This window comes from Antedon bifida, chromosome 4 (genome assembly GCF_963402885.1).
Source record: "Antedon bifida chromosome 4, ecAntBifi1.1, whole genome shotgun sequence".
Classification (NCBI taxonomy): domain Eukaryota; kingdom Metazoa; phylum Echinodermata; class Crinoidea; order Comatulida; family Antedonidae; genus Antedon; species Antedon bifida.
The window spans coordinates 33,144,558-33,167,628 of NC_136229.1; the positions used below are offsets into that span (position 1 = coordinate 33,144,558).

The following is a 23,071-nucleotide window of genomic DNA, read 5'->3' on the forward strand; positions in this document are numbered from 1 at the left end:
TACAATTGTTTTATATTGTGTTTAGAAAAAAGTCAATCGCTATAAAAGTAATCCAAGATCTTTGTTGTAAAATTGTTGCATGGTGAATGAAAGGGGGCGGTAGATTAGTCAGTCAACCGTGACAAACATAAACAACGATATTATTTTCGTCGTCGGCATGCAACGCGATGGTTTAGCACAGTGGGAGTCGATTTGAAAGAAAGAAGGGGTATTGTACGATAGATTAAAAACATAATTATGTTCTTGTAACATCCGTATTTTCAAATATTTTATACATTTATATCATTCTTTGGTGTCATGGTCGACTGTGCTGATATTTTAGAACAGCTTAAAGTAGTTTTTGAAGCGTTCGACGCAGATGGTCGAGGCAGCATTGATGTGGACCATTTTTGTGAGATAGCCAAGAAGCACTTCGGAGAAGACAAGCACAAGGTAAGGAAGAGGAAGGAAGGAGGAAACAGTGAGGCCTAGCTAGCCAGTCTAGACCTAACCGGTTGTTTTTGTTCACTCTATTTTTTTTAAGACTACAGCTAACTAATATTAAAGGAATGTATAAAATAATAGGTTTTATTTTTAATTAAAAGAAATTAAATTTAAGTATTTAAGTATTTTTTTAAGTGGTAGCTAACTAAAGTAAAAGCACTTAACTTTAGTAAAAAATATGGAAAAAAAATATGGTTTTATTTTTTAATTAAATGAAATATTGTCTAACTAAAAAGAATATGCTTTATTCAGCCTTTTTAGATAGATATAAATAAGAATGCCATACTGTATAAATAGTATCGCCACTATTTACGGTAAATAAATCATTTCATAATAATTTTATGTTTCAGAATTGTATTAGATAATTATTACTTGTAATACTTTTAATTTTAAAATCTTTTTCTCACAGCATCGAAATAAAATTGAACTCTTTAAAAAATCAAGGATGTCCAGTTTTTATACATTGATTGACAGATTTATAGATTTTCCATTTGTTTTAATATCCAGCAGCACTTAGATTACTGTACTACTACTAGGCCTAGGCCTATTTTTATTTTTTTAAGCTACAAAAATCTAATTGTGGCCCAAAATATTCACACCTTCAGTTTCGGGAAGGTCCTCAAAAGCTTTACTGGGCGGAAAAACCTTAATCGAACTCCACCCAGTTTTAAAAAGCTAAATAAAAAAAAAAACTTTTGATTGCGTAAAAGGAAGGGCTGATCAATAATTCTTCTTAGATAGAATGCTATTGTTTGAGGTGTGTATTTATTTTACTAACTGTTCACCATGCCAGTCTATTGTCAAGAAGCAATCAGTAGAAAATCTTGACTTTGATTTTGTTTACGGTAGAACCTGTTGTGAAAGATTCTGCGTAAGTTGTTTGGTTAGGCTAAGGATAGGCCATCGGTAGGTTTTTGTTGAAAATCACACCTGGAAAACGTGTGTTTAAGAGTTTGTTAAATGATGTAGAAGCAGACAAAGAGGCTAAACGGTCTTGTTCATACGACAGCCCGTGCTGGGAGGAGTTTTTGTTAATAGGAAGGAATGTATTGATCCTATTCCTGATGAATCATCAAAGTGGTGTGTCCCACTCACAAAAGGCAAAAGCTTCATAAAAATCAGAAATCATACAACTGCTACTGTATCTTTAAATCAGAATTTCAAATTTTTTTAATTGTTTATTTGTAGATTACATTACAACAAATAAAAAAATCAAATCAAAATTACATACTATACAATCATTGTTGATAAATTATAATAAAATAAATAGGAAAAATTGACAAAGTAAAATCCTTTTTTTGTAGTAATTACCAAGTTTTAAAATTATTCTTGTATTCATAAATAAATGGATAACGGTTAATCTCCTGATCTCTGTAATTAGTGCTTGCAAAAATTGATACTGTAAAGGATTAATATTAGGTTTTGTAACATGTTAATCTCCGTAAATCTTAATCCTAATAACTAATCATTGCTTTATATGGCACCCTGGATGAATTTTTGTACACTATGTTCCACCGGCTAGATTAATAAAATAGAACAACACAATTAATTGTGTTTTTAATTTTTCCTAATTGTTATAATTACTGAATGTATCATATTTCTAATTATTTAACCCTCTTTCCAGACTGAATCAATCAATTATTATTTTATGAATCACATGATTTGTAAAATTTCACTACCTGTTTATATTGGGCCATGGCTTTCTTGGTCTGTTTCATTGTTTTTGTATGTACTAGATAAAGGCTTGTATTCTTGAAAAGGACTAATTTTAGTCCTGTACTATCCTGGTATTTTGCTGTAATTTTATATTTTTGTTGTTGATGATTTTCAGTAGTCCTAGGATATTTGGGCCCTGAAAATAAAGCGTAACAATAGGATTACTGTATTAATAAATATATGAATTGATGCAGTTATATTAAAATAACAAAACACCTGCCATTGAATCATTTGCATTATGTCAATCAAATTCAAATAATTAACAATTATAAGAACAGATTTCACAAACCAAAATAACAATAGCAAGTCTTTTACTTTCCTTTTCCATTATAAAAAGTCACATGCAGTTTGTAGAACAATTGAATCAGTTAAAGCATGCTTATGAAATAAATCTAAGTATTAAATCTGATGTTTGATTACTCCTTTAAAGTTTGTCTATTTTTATGCAGCAATTTTAATTGTTTAGTTTGTTAATTTCACTGGTTTACAGTAAGTACTGTAAGTTTAATAACTTGTACATTTTGTTAAGTTTTTATTTATCTTTAAATATTTAATGTTAGCATTTTGAATGAGAATAGTTTTAATAAATTATATCTGGAAAAAGCCTAATTTTTATCATGTTCTTATAACATTTGTTTTTGTACAATTCCCTTTATAAACCCTGAATTGTGACGATCTAGACACTTGGTGTACACTATGAATTGGTTTATTTTTCCGGTTGTACAGTAGCCATAGCCTAAGGATTACCTCACTTCCTTGATTACATTGTCAAATTCTGTATAAAAATAGAAACAATTATTATTGATAAATTCCAGATTTAACTAATGTAATTTACCAATTGAAATGTACTTTTGTACAATTATGTGAAGTTTGCACATTTAGAAAAATTATATTATTAATAAAATAATAATAATAGTAATATGTGTGTTTGTTAAAACACTGTATGTAGACTCTGGTCCAAGCTGTTGAAGTTTTTTTCCAAAATTCTGGTTTTCAGAATGCTTAAGATTAACACATGGAAAGAATACATTGAATAGTAAAAAATTTGTGAATTTTTGACCTTTCATATCAAGAGTTTTTTTATATGTAATCTGATTTCTCCTATAAGTTAGTTTAGTAGTTACTGTAAATAACTGTTAAGTTATTCTACTACAGTATTATATTTTAATAAGTGTTTTTTTTTTTTTTTTTTTTTTGCAGGAGATTACAGGTCTTATCCAGTTGTTAGACCCTGAAGGCTGCGGACAAATAAGCTTCAACTCATTTTGTGACGGTGTTCAAGTAATTAATGATATGGCAACAATAGAAAATACATGTAAGTATTTAGAACTAGACGAATCGGCAGAAATGTTTTCTGATTCATGCTTTTGATGATGCCTGCATAAATGTCAAGCTCTGTCTACACTATCAAACTAGTTTAACAACAAAAGTGTGAAGTGCCCAAATATGGTAGTGATATTCCTAAATATGGTAGTGATATGGCATCATTGTGTCCATATATGAGCACATCACATTTTTTGTCACATAAAGTTAGAGTTTCCACTTCCATCTTTTCCATTTTTTAATTTCTCATTCATTTCCTGTTGCCTGGTTGTGCGTTTTTTTGAGTGCATACAGATGATTATACAGATGTGCAGATGTACTACCATTACAAAGTGATGATGGACTGCAATTAGAAATGGTAGGAATTACAGTAGTTAATAAACATCAGTCAACAAGGAAGAATACCTGTTGGTCCAATTATGTTGTTATTAAGAATTCTCAGTTAGAATATTGATTTTAGAAATATTTCGAATGGTATTCATTTATATACTGTAGTTGAATGATTAATGAAGTGGCCTAGAATAGCAAGGTCAGTGAAGCATCCAGCAACATATAATAACACCGTTGTAGCCTGGTACTGGGAGATGCTGCCAACGAGATAACAAAATATTTAATATTTTTTTATATAAATGATAACAGATTGTCAAAACCATGAGAAAGTCATTTTATTGACTTAGCAACAATAGTGGATGCTCTGTACAAAAACATACAAACTGTATTATTTTTTTTTTTAAATTCACTGTTGAAATATCAAGTACACTAGCAGCAGCGAAAAGCAGAAATCTCAGATAAAATAAAACAAATTAATTACAGAATCGTAGTCTTAGGTCTGGTTACAAAATTTGGCAAAAATTAGAAGTGGAGATTATACTACTGCATTAGGTTGCAGCGCTCAGTCAATACTGTTCTTCAAATAATTCTAACCATAATCATTGAATAACAAAACCATTTTTGCCAACAAAGCAAACATATTCCTACAGTATAAACAAGAATATTTTAATTTAAAGCCCTAGAAATTATAAACAGAATTTGTATTATTAAGCAATAAGCTGAATAAAGTGCCTGATGATGATTGGTTAGTGATCAGGTGAGTATTACAAAATTATGTTTACATTGCTTGCATTCACGGGTTGTCATAGTAACTGTTTTGGTTCTATTAATAGGTAGCGATCAAGAAAGAAATGTCAACATGACGTCGTTGACGCTGGATGAGTGTGATGGGCACGCAGAAGATGAGGTAGTTTACATAACTTGCATTTCAAATGCGTTTGTTTTTTTGGGGATTCTGTGAATAACATTCTAATATGTTACTCTTAATGTTGTCTTGTGAAAGAAATTGACAAAATGAATGTAAATTTCCAATATGAAATAAGGTATTATTTAATTTGTTTGTGATTGGTTTTCTGTCAAGTTGGGCCTAATTCATGAAAAACAAATCCTGTCTTTGTTAATTAATGTTTTAATTAACTGTTTTTGGATGAGTCCAACATACCAGAGTGAGGAAGTTTACATCCCGATGCACTAATTGTACCACTACCAGCAACACTGTCCAAAATAAACAATAGGCCAATAGCTGCCTTGTTTATAATTCACAATGTTGTTTATATTGATTGAAATATTCAAATGCCAAATGGTATTCTACTCTATTCTATTCTTATGCCATTATGTGTGGTTGCTATGAGTATTCTTTATTTCCCCATGAATACAATTAGTGTTGTCAAGGAAATTGTAATTAAATATACTTTATAGCATCTCAATACGGACATCAATTTTATTCTAAATATAAAAATTATAAAACAATTATCATTAAATGAAATTATATTAATATTATAACATTCTTCCTATCTTCCAAGAAAAGATTACTATAATCAAAACTCCATAAACACAAAAGCAATCTTTAGTAAATTACTAAGTGGATTCTGAACTCATAAAACCATTTTTTTTGGTCAAATTAAGTATGGTTATAGCACCCTCTATTGAGTTATAAAGTAATAAATAGACTTGAAACAGGAACTGATTAGGAAGATTTACAGATGTGCAGCAGCCAAACAATGTTTTCTATTGTTTTTGTTTAATGTTCAAGAACCTCTACATCAAAAAAAATGTATAAATAGGTTAAATACTATAATATCAATCTCTGAATCAACTCAATTTATTGATTTATTTTATTGTTGACCTAAACCATATGTCTCACCGTGAATCACACATTCAGATATTTTGCTTCTAAACATTCAATACCAACACAAATAGTATAAAATCAATTTATTCATAATTGTTGTTATTTGAAAATCACGACATTTAGTTTAATCATTTCAATCAACTTGTTCTAAACAGTTATTTCGGCTAAAATAAAATGATATTGGCGTACATGGGTATCTTTCGAATTAAAACCCATATTTTAAAATATATAACATGTTATAATTTTATGAAATCTTTCCAATTACCACCCAGTTTTTTAGTGTATAGCAATTAGTCTATTATGTGTCTAGCTTACCTGGATAAATCGACATAGGCCTTTTCCCCTTCAAGGACTCAAAGAGTGAAAACAATTTTTACAAATTCCCTCCAAGCTAGTGTACCATGCCCTCAGGTGGGCAACAACACCCATGCATACCTCACCATTATTGATTTGATTTATTTCGGCATCAGTACATTAAAAATCACAGACATACAATTAAAAAATAGCATATATAAAAAACCATGAATAAAACAAGAAGGATGCCAAGGATAACTCATAAAAGTCCTCTACGGACTTGTTTCCAATGAGGTCCTTTGAAAGAACAGCAAAAAAAGACATACAATGAAACATATAATTATTAATAAAAATGCTAACAATTAGACTATCAAAATATAGAAGTAGCGCTTATTAAATAGTTTCTAATGCAAGTGTCCGTTCCTGTAGATACTTTTTAACTTTACTTTTAAAACAACAAACAGTTTGTGATTCCTTAATGTTAATGATGACATGGGCCTACTTGTTGACTAAATACAGTATGCAGTAATCTCAAAGTTGAATATCCACATAAAACAAAGACAATTGAATTGTTGATTTTTACTTTTTTATTATGAATTCATTGTGCAACTATTATCAGACTATTATTTAGTTTATTGAGTGGGAATTTGTAGAATCATCCATGCATGAAAAAGTTCTATAATTCCATTCAAAATTGTGTGATTGGACCTGGGGTCATTGTCACTCCGACCCATCTTTTTTTAACGGTTTTCCTCTTCCAATTGTGCTACCTGAAAAGCTTTGTATTGTAAAAGATTTATAGTATTGATCCGGTGAATGGTTTTGTGAGCAGACGACACTACAGTACAATTTTGTCGTCTGCTACTGCACTAGTGACATTTTGTCATCTGCTAAACAGTAGTTTGCTCAAACATACTAATCTTATGTAGTAAATTTGACAGGGTACAGATGTAATAAAATGCTGATGATTATTCTTGTGGACTTAAGACTCTTGATATGTTGCCAGGGGTAACAAAGCTAATTATAATTTGCACTTGCTAGATTTTTGATTTGAATATTGCAGCTATTGTTTGTTTTTTCTGTTGAGCTTCAAACCTCATCCAGGTTTTGCTGTTTCAAGACATCTTAATAAAATTGGACTGCAAGATCGAAAACGAACATTTTAATGTTACACACCTGCTGTCTCTCTTTAATGTCGATCAAGAATTGACTGTTTTTTAATTTGATATTGAATTATTACTGAAATTTTGCTTTAATCTATTTTACTGTTTGCTGTGTTTGATCTTTGGGGATGCTGCTATCAGAATCCATTTTCTTATTTCAAGATTTGTTCTCTTTTGATATTGGATGTTACTAGATTTATACGGAGTCTTCTGAGAGATGTAATTGTCAATTTGTCATTATAGCTCTTCAATTTAGTGAAGCCTTACATCTAAAGGAATATTCAATTAACTAATGCATATTGTAGCACAAGTTAGTCCTAATGCATGGAGTGTAGCGCAAGTCCTGACATATGACATAATGTATTGGCCAGTTACATGTGGTGACAGGAATGATATCTGACATTTATAAGTGCAATTTAAGTATCGGGATGCAGTTTAAAATACCAGGCATGTTAAATGCTGTAAATAAAAGTGTTGCTCTATAAAAAAAAATGTCAAAAGCAACATTCTATTTTAAATTGATATATACTTTAAAATTGTTGTACAGTAGCTTGTGAGTGAATTGCAGTATTTTAACACTTGTCAAACTTCCAAACTGTAGAAAGTGGTTGTTTGAATAGAAAGAGTAATTCTATCAAACCTGATTTGTGTGGATTTTTTGTAATACACTTTACTGTCTTATAGTTTGACCTGGTTAATACAGTATCTTATCTTCTGAAATATTAGCAAATTGCAAATTTTTGATTATTATATCAATCATTACAATCTGCATCCAACTTCGATGTGAAATGATTACATGACTGTTTCTGGATTGCAATAGGGGTCAGTAATTGGTATTTGGCAACTTCTGTCCAGCTCACGATATTAAAAGTCTCCCGTTGTGGTTAGATTGACATAAGCGAATGAGGGGACAAAATTGTTCAGAATCACTCGAACTGATGCCTTTAAAAGGATGGGGTGACCATTTAGCAGTGTCTGCGTTCTCTATACTCTTTCTTCATAATTGGATGTACGTGTGTGCTGTTGTGTGCGTTGGATATGTACTTATTAATGCAGTCTCAAAGGTACGTAAATGGGTTTAACTGTGCAGGGTTACTTTGTGCCATCAGTCCACTCACAAGTTCTTCCATTCAGTCTAAAAATTCTGACATCCGTCAAAGAATTCGCTTACCTAACATCCATGGCTCTGTTGAAATTTCAGTTTAATTGAGTTTCTATCTATTGTATAGTTTCTTTCTATATGTATAGCACGCATCCATACACATGGTGTATCAAAATGACCAAATTGTACTAGTAGTCAAAATATTGCATTCTAAAAATCATAGAATAATCTTGCATGCAAGCTTTTTTTATTTAAATAAAAATGAAGCAATGAAAATAACTTCATCTCAATCAGAAGTAATTAATTAATTAATTGTTTTACTCTTTTCTGTTCGTTTAGCAATTTAATAATACTGTATTTTGTTTTACTTTCACATTTTTGTGACAATATGTCTTTAATATTCATTGTCCTTGGAAATTAATCTTGCATATTTTGCATTTATTCACTGCTTGCATTTGTAATGGTAAAAACATCAAGTGTCAATGCCAGAAGCCTGTTGCTTATTAATATAATTCTAATACTATGTAATAGCGTTTCAACAGATACAATCTACAGTATCCTCGGAATTAGATACTGCTTCATTTCACCAGGCAAAAAGTGTCACGTCTTTGGTATCATTCTGGTAATCCAATTAGGTTCTACTGTTATTACAGATGGTGCAAATATAGCATTTAGATAGATCCAATCATGATCCAATCAATTATATCGTCCCAGGTTAAATTATCACTATAGCGTTTGAATAGATCCAATCTATAGGCTGTATTGATTACTATCCAGTCTGCTCCCTGTTTAAAGCATGTTATTCAAGCTTGTCAATTGTCATGCAAATTAATTTCTCACAGTGTTGAGAATTAAGAACAGGTTTGCATTTTCTAGCTATAGCTAAGTAAGATGCTTACAGTTTTGTACAGTGTAAAAGGATGATATACAAAGTTGCTGTACTTTGATTTATTTGGTAATGGTGAGTGGTTTATAGTTGTTCAAACAGGAGTTTTTAATGTGTCCACTGTTTTATAAAACACATTTATATTATTTAGGTCTAGTGATGTACTCTGGTGCTCAGATGTTTATTTTCTTTTCTAGTTTTTTTTTTCCTGCACGGTCTTAGATCGTTCTCAAACCTGTGTGCAGGGAGTTGTGCTCTAAGTGAGATTGTGCCCTTCACAAAATGCTCTAAATTCTAGTGTAAACTCGCAAGATATTAAGTTCTACAGTTCCATCATCAGTATCAACTTGTTGCTAGCCATGTATACCATGTAAAACTCATACAGTAGTACCAGGATATTGATGAAACTACTGTAGGGCCCTACTACAAGAAGCACTTACTGTAAAAAATGAAGTAGATATTTGAGTATTCTGAAATTAGATTTTTTGATTATTAGTACGGTACTGAAATAGCAATAGGCTCTAAATCTAATGAAAGGAACGAAAGTGTTTATTCTTAAATCAAGGTTGACAGGAATGTTTTTGTTTTGTTTATTAAAATGAAATCAAATCAGAATTTTAAGAAAAAATTTATAGTAAAAATAAAATGCATTTACCAATTATATTATGATATATTACTGTAGATACTGTATGTAGAAAAGTCACAGAACAAAATTAATTCATTCACAGAACGGATACAATTTATGTTTTTCAGTAAATTGTGATAGATTTTAATAATTATTACAGTTTTAGACATGTGTTGATATCTTCATAATTTACAGCATTATGATTGTCTCTGGAATTATTTATTAGAATTTGTTGACCACTAGGATGCAATCTTGAAACGTCTTTTCCGGTAATTCCCACACCATACTTCTCCACAGGAAAAGTAAAGCTATTTAATAATAATAAATACACCCTTCGTAGGAGGTTAAATGCCTTATTACATTTATACTGTAATCCAGTTCTGAAGGGACAATCAGTAAATATAGTAAGTAAAAGATTTTGTTTATAGAAGATCAAGACAGTCGTATAGTAGAATTGAATAGAAGATAAAGAGGCGAATCAGTAGGTGAATCTAAAAAAAAGACAATTTCATTACTGGGAATATTGCTAAAATGAATACTGTACATGGAATTGATAATTACTATGTTTTAGTCCAGATGTATTGAAAAAGTACTTACTGTACACAATGCTATGCCAGTTTATTTTTATCAGAATTTAAAAACCGAAAAGAGAAAGGCCCTTGGAATGGCAGGGTGTCTACAAAGACTGAATTTCTGGGGAAAAAAAGTAAAAACAGAAGGTTTTTTTAATATTATTTCTAACCTGAATTACCTGGTAAACCTATACTAAAAGTACTTCTTTCTACTAATAGTAATAAAGTTGTTTTTAGAGATTCTCATTGAGTATTAGCCATTAATTTGAAATTTATTGTACAATATTGTCAATGAATATTGAATAAAATTACTGATAACTGCCATGTAATTGTCTGTTAGGTAAACACTCTATAGGTGCTAATACTAGGCATTATTCTAATGCATTGTTAATAGGCCTGAGTCAATCCACAGGGGATAATGTTTTCACTGAATTGTTTATAAAAGCCGCAAAGGTCATGACCTCTATATTTGGTGTACAACTTGTAGGTGTTGTATACAAGGTTTCTTGGTTTTAGTAGACAGCTTCCTTTAACAGTGAAGAAATTGGTGAGAATAACAGGAACAGTTTATATTTATTTTAGCACTTGAATACAGACTTGTTTTCAAATTAGAAAAACAACAATAATACAATGGATAGTGATGGTGAGGTAATGTACTTCTTAGTGTATTCATAATTATAGCACTGCCTTAAATTCAGGATTTAAGTGCAGTAACTTATTATGTTGTGCAGTAGAGCCAAGGCCTGTGTATTGCAATGTATTCATGGTATGGCACTGCACTGCATTAAATGCTAGACTTTAGTGCAGTAACTTATGTTGTAGGGTTACTATAGGGCCTATGTATTGCAATGATGATGATAGTCTATTTTTTTGTAATTCTTTATTTTATTTTGCTTGTATAATTGTTTGTCTTGAGTGACACGTCCTTTGACAGTTCTTGTCTCTCCTCAGTGCTCCCGTTTTATTTTTCACTGAAGGGAATAAATAAAATACCATTTCATATTCCATATGGTATTTAGACAGCGTTTAATGATTAATTTAAAACAAAGGGTACATAACTTCCCTGTATTCCTTGAACCACTCTACAGTACAGTACATAGTGGTCTACTGCTGTGAATGTATTTTAATGAAGTATCATTTGACGGAAGTCACCCGTTTGTTTATATAGTAATGAGCAATCTAATACCTACCATCAAAAGAGTGCCATGTAAATAAGCCGGTGCGAAGTTCATGCATTGCTTTAGTTTGATGAACGTCACTTGTGCTGTGTTTCATTCGCTCTCAACATTTCTCTGTCTTTTGGATTATAATATCTTTACATAAAACAGGTATTTGGTGATTTAAGATTTATGCAGTAATTTTAGTGCAATATTAAAATGGGAACTGCTTTAGTTACTGTTATATTATTTTTTTAACGTAACAGTATCAATTCAGTTTTTCATACTGTACCGGCAATGATTTTTCTGATAATTATTAGTCTCTAATATTGGAAGTTATGTTTTACAGTATGAGCTACAAGTAGGGATCTTTAGACAGATTCAGTAAATACTTAAGTACTACTAGATTTTGGCCAAATTACGAAATTACTGTATTCACTACAAGTATTTAGCGACTGTTGTAAATGTTCTTGTTTGCCCCCGTGTTAGCCCCAAGTAGAAACCTACACTAAAGTAGTTTTTGCCGGCAAATGGTCACTGACATACTTGCTGTGTTGTATCTTCACCGGCTCCAAACTATTTAAATTAACTTAATATTATTCAATCAAAAAATACTGTAGTGTATTATGTTAATCCAAAGTTATCGTGACAGATTCAGCCTTCGTTGTTATACAATAAACAGAAATAAAAGAGATTAGCCTAAATTAGAAAACATGAAACACGGCCATACACATTATTTACTTCAAACAATGTTTATTTAGGCAGTATGTTGTTAGTCAACTGACTCATTCAGAGGATACTCCCATTTTGTCCATAAAGTATTCAACATAAACATTGTCATACAACATATGGCATGGTAATTTGAGTTCAATCATTGATATTAATTATTAATGTGGAGTAGTTATGAATTGCTGGTCTGCTGTTTAGTACTGTAATTTGTGTTTCAGGTAAGTTTACCTGGCCTACTAATAGCATGTACTGTAGGCTTATAGCATCAATCTATTACCCTGTGGTTAACAACTTACTGGCTTCCTTAGTTGAAAAGGTCCCAGGTTCATATCCTGTTTCTACCACATTAATACCACTTTTTTTTTATCGTGAAAAGTATCAAGAAAGCCATTCACAACACTGTATCACAATACTGTACATGACTGTATTAGAAAAGGCATTCTGTATAATTATGGAGGGAAACATTTTCCTCCATGGTATAATCTAGGTGTTGAGTTGACTGTGGTTTAAAATAAATGTTTTAATTTGAATAGCATTTCAACTCTTCCTTTACCCAAACTAATCGTATTGACTTATCAAAATAAATACAGTCAGTAGGTAAAGATTGTCAGGTCAACAGACACTTATCATGCTTCTATTGTCATTGTATTTATCTGCTTTATATTATGATAATAATTCATTTGAAATGGGGAACACCCTTTTTTGTTTTCTATAATGTGTGATTAAGGTGAAGGGAAGTTACCATCTTTTAATAGGTACTGTGGGTAAACTCTTTCCCCATTTTTCCAGCTATAGAAAATCTGAAGTTTTTCAATTACATGGTATCATGCGAGATACGAGATAAGTGCTGTATTACCTATTTTGTAAAGAAGACAACCAAATCAATTTATTATGTAATTTTGTTTCAAAAGTCTTATTTTCAGGCTACAAAATAGTTCTGTTTACAATATCATTATCAGAAAATTTCTGGTACTAAATGATTTGAACCTAGAATTGCTAAACAAGCAAGTCAACCACATTTTTTTTTTCAGAATTCCACTGCTAGCACGTATAATGAATATGACGATAGCGTCATGACCGACATGAGTGAAGAAAACATTGTTGCAAGCCCGTTCTTAAGCGAAGGAACCGGCCAATCAATAGACGGCGATGATGACGATAGTGCAATAGCCAATGGGATGACTAGATTGAGGTATTTTTTTCACATTCATCAACAGACTGAAAGAAATACTGAAAACTGAATTTGTTTTCTAAATCAAGGATTAACCCTGGAACTTCCAATTTGTAATGATCCTTTTTTAGGAAAATAAATCAAAATAGTTAGTTTTGTCCCTTTTCAGGAATTCAAAAGTTTTATTTTTTATACAAATTGTAAGATCATTGAAGAATAAGAGGAGGAATTAGTTTGTTAAATGAAGTGTGCATCAAATGACATCAAGCTTGTATTGTGTTAACACCAACTGCATTTTATGAAAGAAGTTTTGGCAGATGGAAATGACAAATATTATGATAATAAAATTTACATTTGACTCATCCTAAATACAGTATTAAAACTCTGATTACTTGACACCAAAATTTGGGACTTTTTCGGTTTATTTATGAAAAATAATGTTTATTTAAATTTTATTTATTTATACTGGGTAACCTCTTCAGTCAAAGACTGGTCTCCCAGAGGGCCCAGTTATGATCAGTGGAATCTGGGTGAAAGGCCTCCTTAAATTTTGTTTTAATATTTAGAAACATAATTTTGCACATGAATGTTTATACCTATACTTAAGTTGGAATTACCTAGTTACAATGAAAATGCCAACAAAAACATAAAGAAACAAGAACTAGAGATTTGGGACCTCTCCCCATGCACGGTCATATTGTTTAATTGAAAGTAGTAGTGGAGGGGAAAAGATTTCCATAACTTCTATTTATTCATGGTCAAACACAGTAAAATAATAGTACATGGTTTGAAATTATTTTTGTTCAAAGTTAAAAATTCACATAAAAAAATATAAAAATAAGTAAAGAGTAAAAAGATTTGATACAATACAGATAAAATATCATTTAAAACACAAAAATAAAGATAAAATACTGTACATCGTTTAAATTACAAATATACAAGCAAGATTGGTGTATAAGAGAATATAAATCTAATTAAATTTATTCCCAACAGAACTGATTTTGATAGTATTCTTAGTAAATCTTTCACCGATGATGAAGAACAATATGAAGACTATGGGGAAAACACAGATATAGAATGTGACTTGGATAGCACTAGCCCAGTACAAGTATACATTGAAGATATTGATAAAGATACTGAGTCTATAGCCACTACAAGGTAAACAATGTGTTACTAATTACACTGTATGCACTGCACCCACTCTCATTGAGAAATAATGTTTTAATTACTAAAATTAACATAATTACTCACAGGATAGTCACTGGTATATGAATAATAGTATACAGTAGGTGTAAAAAGTGTACTTTAAAATGACGAGGATGTGATAAGTTTAAGATTTTATTTTTGGTACATCTATCAAAAATGAAAAGTAATTGTTATCTATTTTAAGTGCAGTGTGTGGGAGTTATTACCATACTGTAGGAAGGAACAAATGTACCTTTTACATGGGATTTTAAACAAATAGAATTTTTATTAATAGTTACACAGTATATGTTGTTGTGTCTCATGTTATGTAACATAATACATGTTCGTGTCGTTTTGTTTCATAAAACTAATTCTTGTATCATTAGTGTTTGTAGGTATCAGTACATGTCTGTTGGAAGTGTATTTTGAGGTTGCAGTGTTACTAACATACCTTTCACAATCTTTTCACAGCACAGTCGTTTGTCAGGACCGTCGACTCGTTACTCTCAAGCGTGACGTGTGGTCTAAGTGTGAACAATACAACGGGTATCTAAACTTTTAATAGATATGATATCCTTGCTAATGGAAAACCACCCTTATTAACTTTAAAAAGAAAATCTTTATTGAAAAACTACCAAATCAAAACAAATTTAAACATCTAAAATTATGAGTTAGTAGTTCTTTTTGCAAAAAACAAAAATTAGCGAAACTAAACTGCGTGACAGTTTTGCTTTCCTACTAACTCATGGATATTCAAAACCAGATGAACATTTTTAATCAAATCTAAAATTAATCTAATATTATTTTTTTGTTTATGACGTTTTTAGTTACAGTATGGGCCATCACTTGTATGTAATTAGGCTGTCAACACAAACTTCTAAAATGTAAACAATTCTTTTTATCAAACAAATTACCCATACTTCTGCTTAAGGAGTGGTTTTTTAATAGCACTTTTTCTTGTTGCAATACTAATTGATAACAAAAGTTAAAACAATCTAAACATTATTTTTCTTCAATTAGTTTAACATATTTCAATAACAAAAAATATCTAATGCCATACATTATTTTTCTAATTATTATTTTTTATTATTTCAGATATTTTATTTATCAAAAGAATTTTTCATTTCTTCTGTTGCATGATCATACTAACTGCATGATTTTTTTTTCTACATTCTAGCTTCAAGCGAGGGAGCCGCCAGTATTCTAGTCTTCGGTAAATCTTAATCGGTTCTTGTTAAAGTATATTGTCTTGTGTATAAATGTTTTGGCTGTTTTATTAACTAACCATTTTGCTGTTGTTATCTGTGTTTTCTGCTTGTTTGGTTAATTGTGTACGGTGTTATGTGCTTTTCTAAGGCCACAATAGATTGGTCTTATTTATTTAGGGGCATTGCCAGTTATTGCCAATATGAACTTAGTCACACTCCTAACATAACAAACATTTACCAAATTCTATCTACTGTACCTTAACATCCTATAACAAGCACAATAAGTAGTTATTTATTTGATTTCAACAATATTTTATGAGGGTGGTCCTCCATCCTGCCAAAGCTGATCATCATGCACACTCATATCAATACAGTTTAACACAAAAAAAAAGTAAATGGGTGGAATAACCTGAGACTTGCAGCCTACTGAATTGCGCACAGGTGTTGACGACACACCTGTGCGCAATTCAGTAGGCTGCAAGTCTCAGGTTATTCCACCCATTTACTTTACTCTTTACTTTCGTGTAGAGTACTGCCACCAAATGGCGCCCATTCGTCTAAACAATGACTATTCTATTATTTTATCACAAGGACAATGTTGTAGGCTGGTATTAGAACCACCAAGGCATCATAATTGCACTTAACATTAGCTGGGTTTTTTTTCATGAGGACAATATGATTTTAACCCAGCGTCTTGAGATTGGTAGACAAGCTATCATAGTACAATTGCACTTACCCATTATGTTATAGTATGCAGCTTAGCTTACACTCTATCCTTCGTTAAAGTTTAGTGTCCATATTTAGTATCATTGCTACTTACTTACAGCATCACTGGTCTTGTTGCTAACTGTGATAGATGACTAATTGTAATGTGATTACATGTGATTATAAATAGATGAGAATAAATGTAGACTGCATTCATTAAGATGATTGAAATGAATACCTCAAACCAATTGTTATTACATCAGATGTTGATATAGATTTATAAAGCTTTCAACACATACTTAGTTGAAGTAATTTAGATTCCATTAGTGTAACTTACAATGTCTACTGTATGTTTAGAAAGAGTACAGTACTTTAAAGCTCATAGAATTGTTGTTTTCATCTGTCAACATATTACCATTTTGTTTATTTTGCTAAAACTGTTTTTAAATAACAATATACAACTTAGTTTTTTCTTCAATATGTGAGTTTTTGATTCCACTATGGGGCAAATATGAAAGCAATTATGTTTGATTAAAAATAATAATAATAATGACTAAATCAGCATTGTGATAGCTACTAATACTATACTTACCAATATTATTAGATTCTTTTTTATTCTGGACTACAAATCAGCGGTGGTCCAGGATTTTGAAATATGGTCCAAGGGCCTAAGAATTGTGAACTTAATGTTCTGTAATTTTCAAAATGTAGGGAGTCATGCGGGATGCCCCACCCACTCCTTGATCTGCCTTTGAGCATATTCTGGAGTAGGTTTTTAGTTGTTGCTATGTTGCACACTGCTTTCATTGCATCTTACTGCAATCAACATCTCTTGCACACTGGTAGCTGCACATCGGTAAAAATAATGCCTAACAATAGAAAATAATGTTGAATAATTGGCAAACAAGCCTATACAAATGACGCCATTTATTTCTTCACTCACTCACCAAACTAGTTTATTTTAACATGTTCTTTATTTTAATTTTCTTTTCTGTTTTAGAACTAATTTTTTTCTGCATAACAAAAAAATCATAATTATGCTGCATTCATAGAAATATCAAGGTTTTTAATTTAATAATATTTTTTTTTCAGTTAATATTATTCTCCATTGATAAAATATGATTAACATACCATAATAATAGACTAAATGTCATTAAGTAGGTGCTTTGAAATAAGACACTAGTTGGTGGTTATTCTTAGCATGGCACTACACATTTACATTAGTGTATGCTGGTATCCATTACATGGTGACGTGTTAAGTGAAGTCTCTACCACTTTCACATTATTGTTTTATATACCATTTTGTAATAATTCTTTATAATGGGTTTTTATCTTTGATTTCAGTACAAGAAGAGTAACATCGAACGAATTTGCAAGGTAAACAATATTGAATTACAGGCAAATATGATGTAAAATGAAAAATAATATGTATATATAAACACCACAGGCATAGAACAAATTCTAAACCGCCCGGTAATATACTGAAAATGTATTTATTAATTTGAAACGATGAGATGAGGAAATCTGTGACAATGAGAAAAAGACGCCCCAACTGAGATTCAAACCCAGGAACCACCTTCTATATATATATATCCAACCTGCAGACATTACTGTTTCGATCTTATTAAATCTTGTCAGTGCAGGTTTCGAAATGATATATATATAAATTTCATTATTTCACCAGGCGGTTTAGAATTAATATTCTGTACGTTTATATAAATGAAATGAAAATGTGGACAATATCTCTGATTCAATTTCTCTTGAATATTTCAGCCAATTGTATCGTTCATCTTCATCCAACAATCTTCAAAATGGCATCATGTCTAATGGTCTCGGTGATTATGCAGCCTCTGAAAGTGATGTCTTAGAACTCAGTGATAGGGTAAGGGTTTGCTATTGTTCAGTACATGTACTCTGATCACTATATTACATATATACTAGTGTACATTGCATAGTTGACCTACAATAGGTCAGTTGGGTATACACCACTCATAAACTACTAACAGTACTTTCTATAGTAATAATCTATACTTAGGTTTAACAAAATACCTTTTTCATATAAGTACAATTTTTATTATTTTTTTATCCATAGGTCAGAGAATTAGAAAATCAAGTAGTTGACCTAGAAGAGGTCAAAGCATCTGGAAATGACCTCTTGCAAAAAATGCGTTCTGAAACCACCCATTTGAGGGAGCAATTAAACCAGATGGAAGAGCAAATTAGAGAAACTGACGTCAAAATTAAAGAAGAAAAACAAGAACTAAAGAACAAACATAAAGAAGCCATGGTAATTATACTGTTTCACATCTCTGATAATGCCCTATTCACACCATGGATAAATATGTGTAAAATATGTACTGTACATATTAAGAATGTATCAAAAGTAACCAAAGCCTAAAGCTCTGTTCACACTATCAAACTTTATGTGACAACAAAATATGATGTGCCTATTATATGGACACGATGATGTCATATTACTACCATATTTGGGCACATCACTCTTTTTCGTCAAACTAGTTTGATAGTGTAGACAGAGCTTAAGATAATAAATACGCATTATCTAAATAATCATTAATAATTGGTAATGTTTGTGTTTTTCAGAGTAAACAAGAAAAAGAATTAAGATCTGAAATAGATAATCTTCAAAGCCAGTAAGTTTTACAACTTCCTCAATCATAAATGTTTAATTCATTTACCTAATCAATTTTAAATTTTACATATTGTTGATATACTATACTAAACCGCTTTGTAAACCAGTGCCTGAAAGTGTCATTTGGTATAAATAAATATTTGGAGATCCGTGCTTTAGTGTATACAAACCAGTTCCAAACAATATTTTTTCTTTTTACAGAATCGCAGAAATTGAAGATGAGAGAAATGATTTTCTCGGTGACCTTCCAAAAATAAAGAAAGAGAACGAGAGTCTCCGCAAAGAACGTGATCGCCTGATGAAAGCATTCAGAGAAGCAGATGATAAATGGTTTTCGTTATCAAGTGAGTTTCAGCGTCAGCAACAACAATACAGAATTGAGAAAGAAGAGTTAGAAGAAGAATTGGCTACAAATGCTGTTGTGAGTGTATTTTCTTTTATTTCTTTGTGTTTAATTTTTGAGGTTCAAATAGTAAAAGGACCAAATATGAGCTAGGAAAAAATATATGGAGAAGGAAAAAAACAAAAGAATTGGATTGGATGAAAATTAGAAGAGAGAAGAATAAAATCTGTGACAGTAGAGAACATTGTTTGTTTGATTGATTGATTGATTGATTGAGGATGATTTTAATTCAGTGTACTACATCTGAAAACCAAAATTTAAACTAAATACATTTATTTTAATTTCAATTCATTCTTTACTATAAGCATTCTAAAATCTGACTAGCCTGCCCCGACTTTTTAATCCTAAAGAGTTTTGAGAGTTTACTGTGTATAAAACATTTTTCTAATTTTCTTTTTAGTTAATTGATGAGATGAACGTAGAAATCGAGGATTTAAGACGATACCGTGAAGAGACACAGCAAATGAACCTAATGCGAAGTAATAGTTTATTAGACATGCCGGGTAGATTTCAAGAACTGGACATTCAGTTTAAGCAAGTTAAGCAGGTAAGATATCTAGGCCCTAGTAGTGATTGCTTACCTACCAATTCCAAAGGCTAGTGTCAAATCTTTTCTGATGCCAGGACTTTTTCTCTTCCAAAAACAACACCATTTCATTTTGAGGAATTAAACTAAAGCTCTGTCTACACTATCAAACTAGTTTATATGTGATGTGCACAAATATGGTTGTGATATGTTCAAATATGGTAGTGATAAGAAATCGTCGTGTCCATATATGGGCACATCACATTTTGTTGTCACATAAAATTTGATAGTGTAGACAGAGCTTTACAAACATGAGATTAGTAAACTGATCCAGTATAATAATGATCACTAAATGAAATGAAAAACTGTATGAAAGAAATACATTTTTGTTTATTATTTATTTTGCAGGAAAATGCTTTGCTAAAAGAAAGTAATGATGAATTAAATGCACAGGTGATTAGCACCACAGGTGTGACCTTCTCAGCACACCTGTTGCACTCTGGTGTGTCCAAAGCAGCTTCCTTTGCAGCTGAGATTGAGACAGCTTCCAAGGATGATGTAAGTCAATTAAGAACTCAGTACCTTTCTAGAAAAAAATGTTAGGAGAGTTTCCAGTTTTCAGAGATTCCAGATTTTAAAAAGTTTGAAATTCGACTAATTTTATTGTAACCAACCTAAATTGTTTTCTTTTTTAGATTATGCAAGCTTTACGAGACGAAGAGAAGATATCAGTAGAGCTACGAGAATACATTGGGCATATCTTGACACGAATCCTTGAACACAACCCATCCCTACTGGAGATCCAGCCTAGATCCAAGAGTAGTTCTGCTAAATCATCATGACGTTTAGTTCTCCAATTGTAGAAGATTATTTATCTACCAATCTTAGACTTGAATACTTTGGCCTAAAGTTCTCACTCATATGTATGCTTTCATTCTAAGCATGCCACCAATTTCAAACATATGTGGAACAGAAACATACTTTTTGACTACTGTTTATGAAAGCTTATTTACATAAATATTGTTTACATCTAAATGAAATATCAATTTTATACAAGTTTTATTGAAATATTTTGTAAAGAATCAATATTTTAAAAAGTAAACCTTTTAAACAAATTTTACTAAAAATCAAGTTTAATAAACACTTATTATTACTTATGAATAAAAGATATTTTAAATATATGGAGTACCAATATAGAATACTGTATGCATGAATTTTAAAACTGCAAATATATTTTAATGATTAATTAGTATTTTAATGACTTTGGAAGAAAAAAATAATGTATAAGGTATTCCTTGCCAAAAAAAGTGAAATGTTTCCGTTTTTATTCAATTCTACCATATACACATGTCAAATGTTGAATAAGTTTATAATTGTGCTAAGGCTTAGTGCCACGTTTATCATTCCAGAATTTAGAATTGTCAAATGACTTACAGCAAGTGCCATGATTGGTTTATCCAATGCCTTAGTATTTGAATACATTATACCATGTGTGCTGACATTTGTGTTTTATTAGAAGATTCTTCAACAAAGTACTACAGTTAATTACACCTTGATAATATGATGATGCAAACAAATAAATAAATAAATCATTTCAGATTAGCTAGAATTAGGCAACTTTAAAATAATCATTCATTCCTTCAATTATATATAATAAATAAAACAATTGAAAAGGAAACGGTAAAAAATAACATAGAAACATTCTAACTGAAACTCGTAGTAGGCTAGCCTAAAGAATAAAAATGCGAACAAATAAAGAAAACATTCATGTGCGAAGTACAGGCATGGATTCTTTGTGCAGACAAATTCAGATTTCTAGCTCAAAGTTACAATATTTTTCTGTAAGGAAAACTGTTTGTTTTCTCATCCCCATCAGAGTTATTATTAGTATCAATTAAGTAGTGTATATATTATGTTGTTTTTATTTAGGAATTGCTTTGTTTTATTCCTTCTTTGTGTTCCAACAATTTTTTATGTGATTTTGTTTAATTTCAGAAACCAAAGATTGTCGAATTCGGCTATTCTAAGATCTATGTAGTTTTACTTGGTGAAATGTGCATTTTATTTCATTTTCTTGTAAAGTTTACTCATTTTGTTTCTTTCCTTGTGGCAGCCTCGCTCCCTCGTAAGGATTTATTTTAATTTTAAGAATGTACTCCTTTCAGTGGCGTAGTCTAATTTTCCAGTGAGCTAAGGGGCCTTTTTCTAATGGTTTTATAAAGGTTTAGCGGCATGAGGTGCCTTATTACCAAATTCTTCAATCATCAATTTAAAATTGTGGAAGCAAACAATCATAAGATTGCTATGTCAGGGTGAATATTTAAAAAGTGTAAATAAAGGTGTAGAAAATGTAAATAAGATTTTTATAAGATATTTTGCAATTGAAGTATTTGTAGTGAAACTGTTGAATAGTTTTGTACACTACCAATCTTGTAGCATTGAATATCCAGATAAATGATTAGTATGTTTATTGAGAGTGATATTAATATATTGTGCACTGATACTATTGAATGGTTTGTACACTGTTCATTAGTAGTATACTTCATTTGTTATTTTGTACAATAACAGGAGTGATGTCTCTATATTTGTGCTAATAATCTGATTAAATAGTCTTTAACTGACAAATAGTAATTCACCGTACTCTCACTGGAACATGTGCAAAGCATTATTATGCTTTTATAAGGGGTCGCACTGTCCGGGCTTCATCCGATAAAAATCGGAATACAGTGTACTACGGTGGAGCAACTGATAAGGCACTTTTTATAATGTGGCCCACAATCGTTCAATAAAATGACAGGAATTTATTTAGGTGTTATATAATACACTCTAATCAATGTCATTACTATTTTAATATATACTATTAACTGGTTTTATGAACTAATGTACAATAATTCTTTTGCCTCGCAACATTAGCAACACAAAAGAAATTGATTGTTTAACATTTGATATTGTGCCTCGCTGTAAATTAAGATTAAATTCAAACATTCCTAAAAT

The 23,071-nt window shown here is 30.9% G+C and overlaps 1 protein-coding gene across 8 annotated transcripts; it reads left to right on the top strand.

The window, feature by feature from the left end:
* The first annotated feature begins 123 nt into the window (after positions 1-123).
* Positions 124-22,702, top strand: LOC144839812 (rab11 family-interacting protein 4A-like). 8 transcript variants are annotated; one of them, XM_078695310.1, is made up of 15 exons: positions 124-432; positions 3,400-3,518; positions 4,690-4,759; positions 13,261-13,421; positions 14,394-14,558; positions 15,057-15,131; positions 15,763-15,798; positions 17,843-17,875; positions 18,272-18,380; positions 18,591-18,785; positions 19,100-19,149; positions 19,350-19,569; positions 19,952-20,098; positions 20,486-20,635; positions 20,773-22,702. In XM_078695310.1, exons 1-15 carry the CDS (start codon positions 298-300, stop codon positions 20,917-20,919), a joined length of 1,812 nt encoding a protein of 603 aa, XP_078551436.1. In that variant the 5' UTR covers positions 124-297; the 3' UTR covers positions 20,920-22,702. The 8 variants fall into 8 exon arrangements, with proteins under 8 accessions (XP_078551436.1, XP_078551438.1, XP_078551439.1 ...); XM_078695312.1 differs by lacking the exon at positions 15,763-15,798 and having other exon boundaries at positions 125-432; XM_078695313.1 differs by lacking the exon at positions 15,057-15,131 and having other exon boundaries at positions 125-432.
* Positions 22,703-23,071: the final 369 nt, after the last annotated feature.

Coding starts and splice junctions, on each gene's coding strand:
- LOC144839812 (XM_078695310.1), top strand. CDS start 298: ATGGTCGACTGTGCTGATATTTTAGAACAGCTTAAAGTAGTTTTTGAA. Junction 17,876..18,271: donor ACATCGAACGAATTTGCAAG/GTAAACAATATT, acceptor TGAATATTTCAG/CCAATTGTATCGTTCATCTT. Junction 18,381..18,590: donor TCTTAGAACTCAGTGATAGG/GTAAGGGTTTGC, acceptor TTTTATCCATAG/GTCAGAGAATTAGAAAATCA.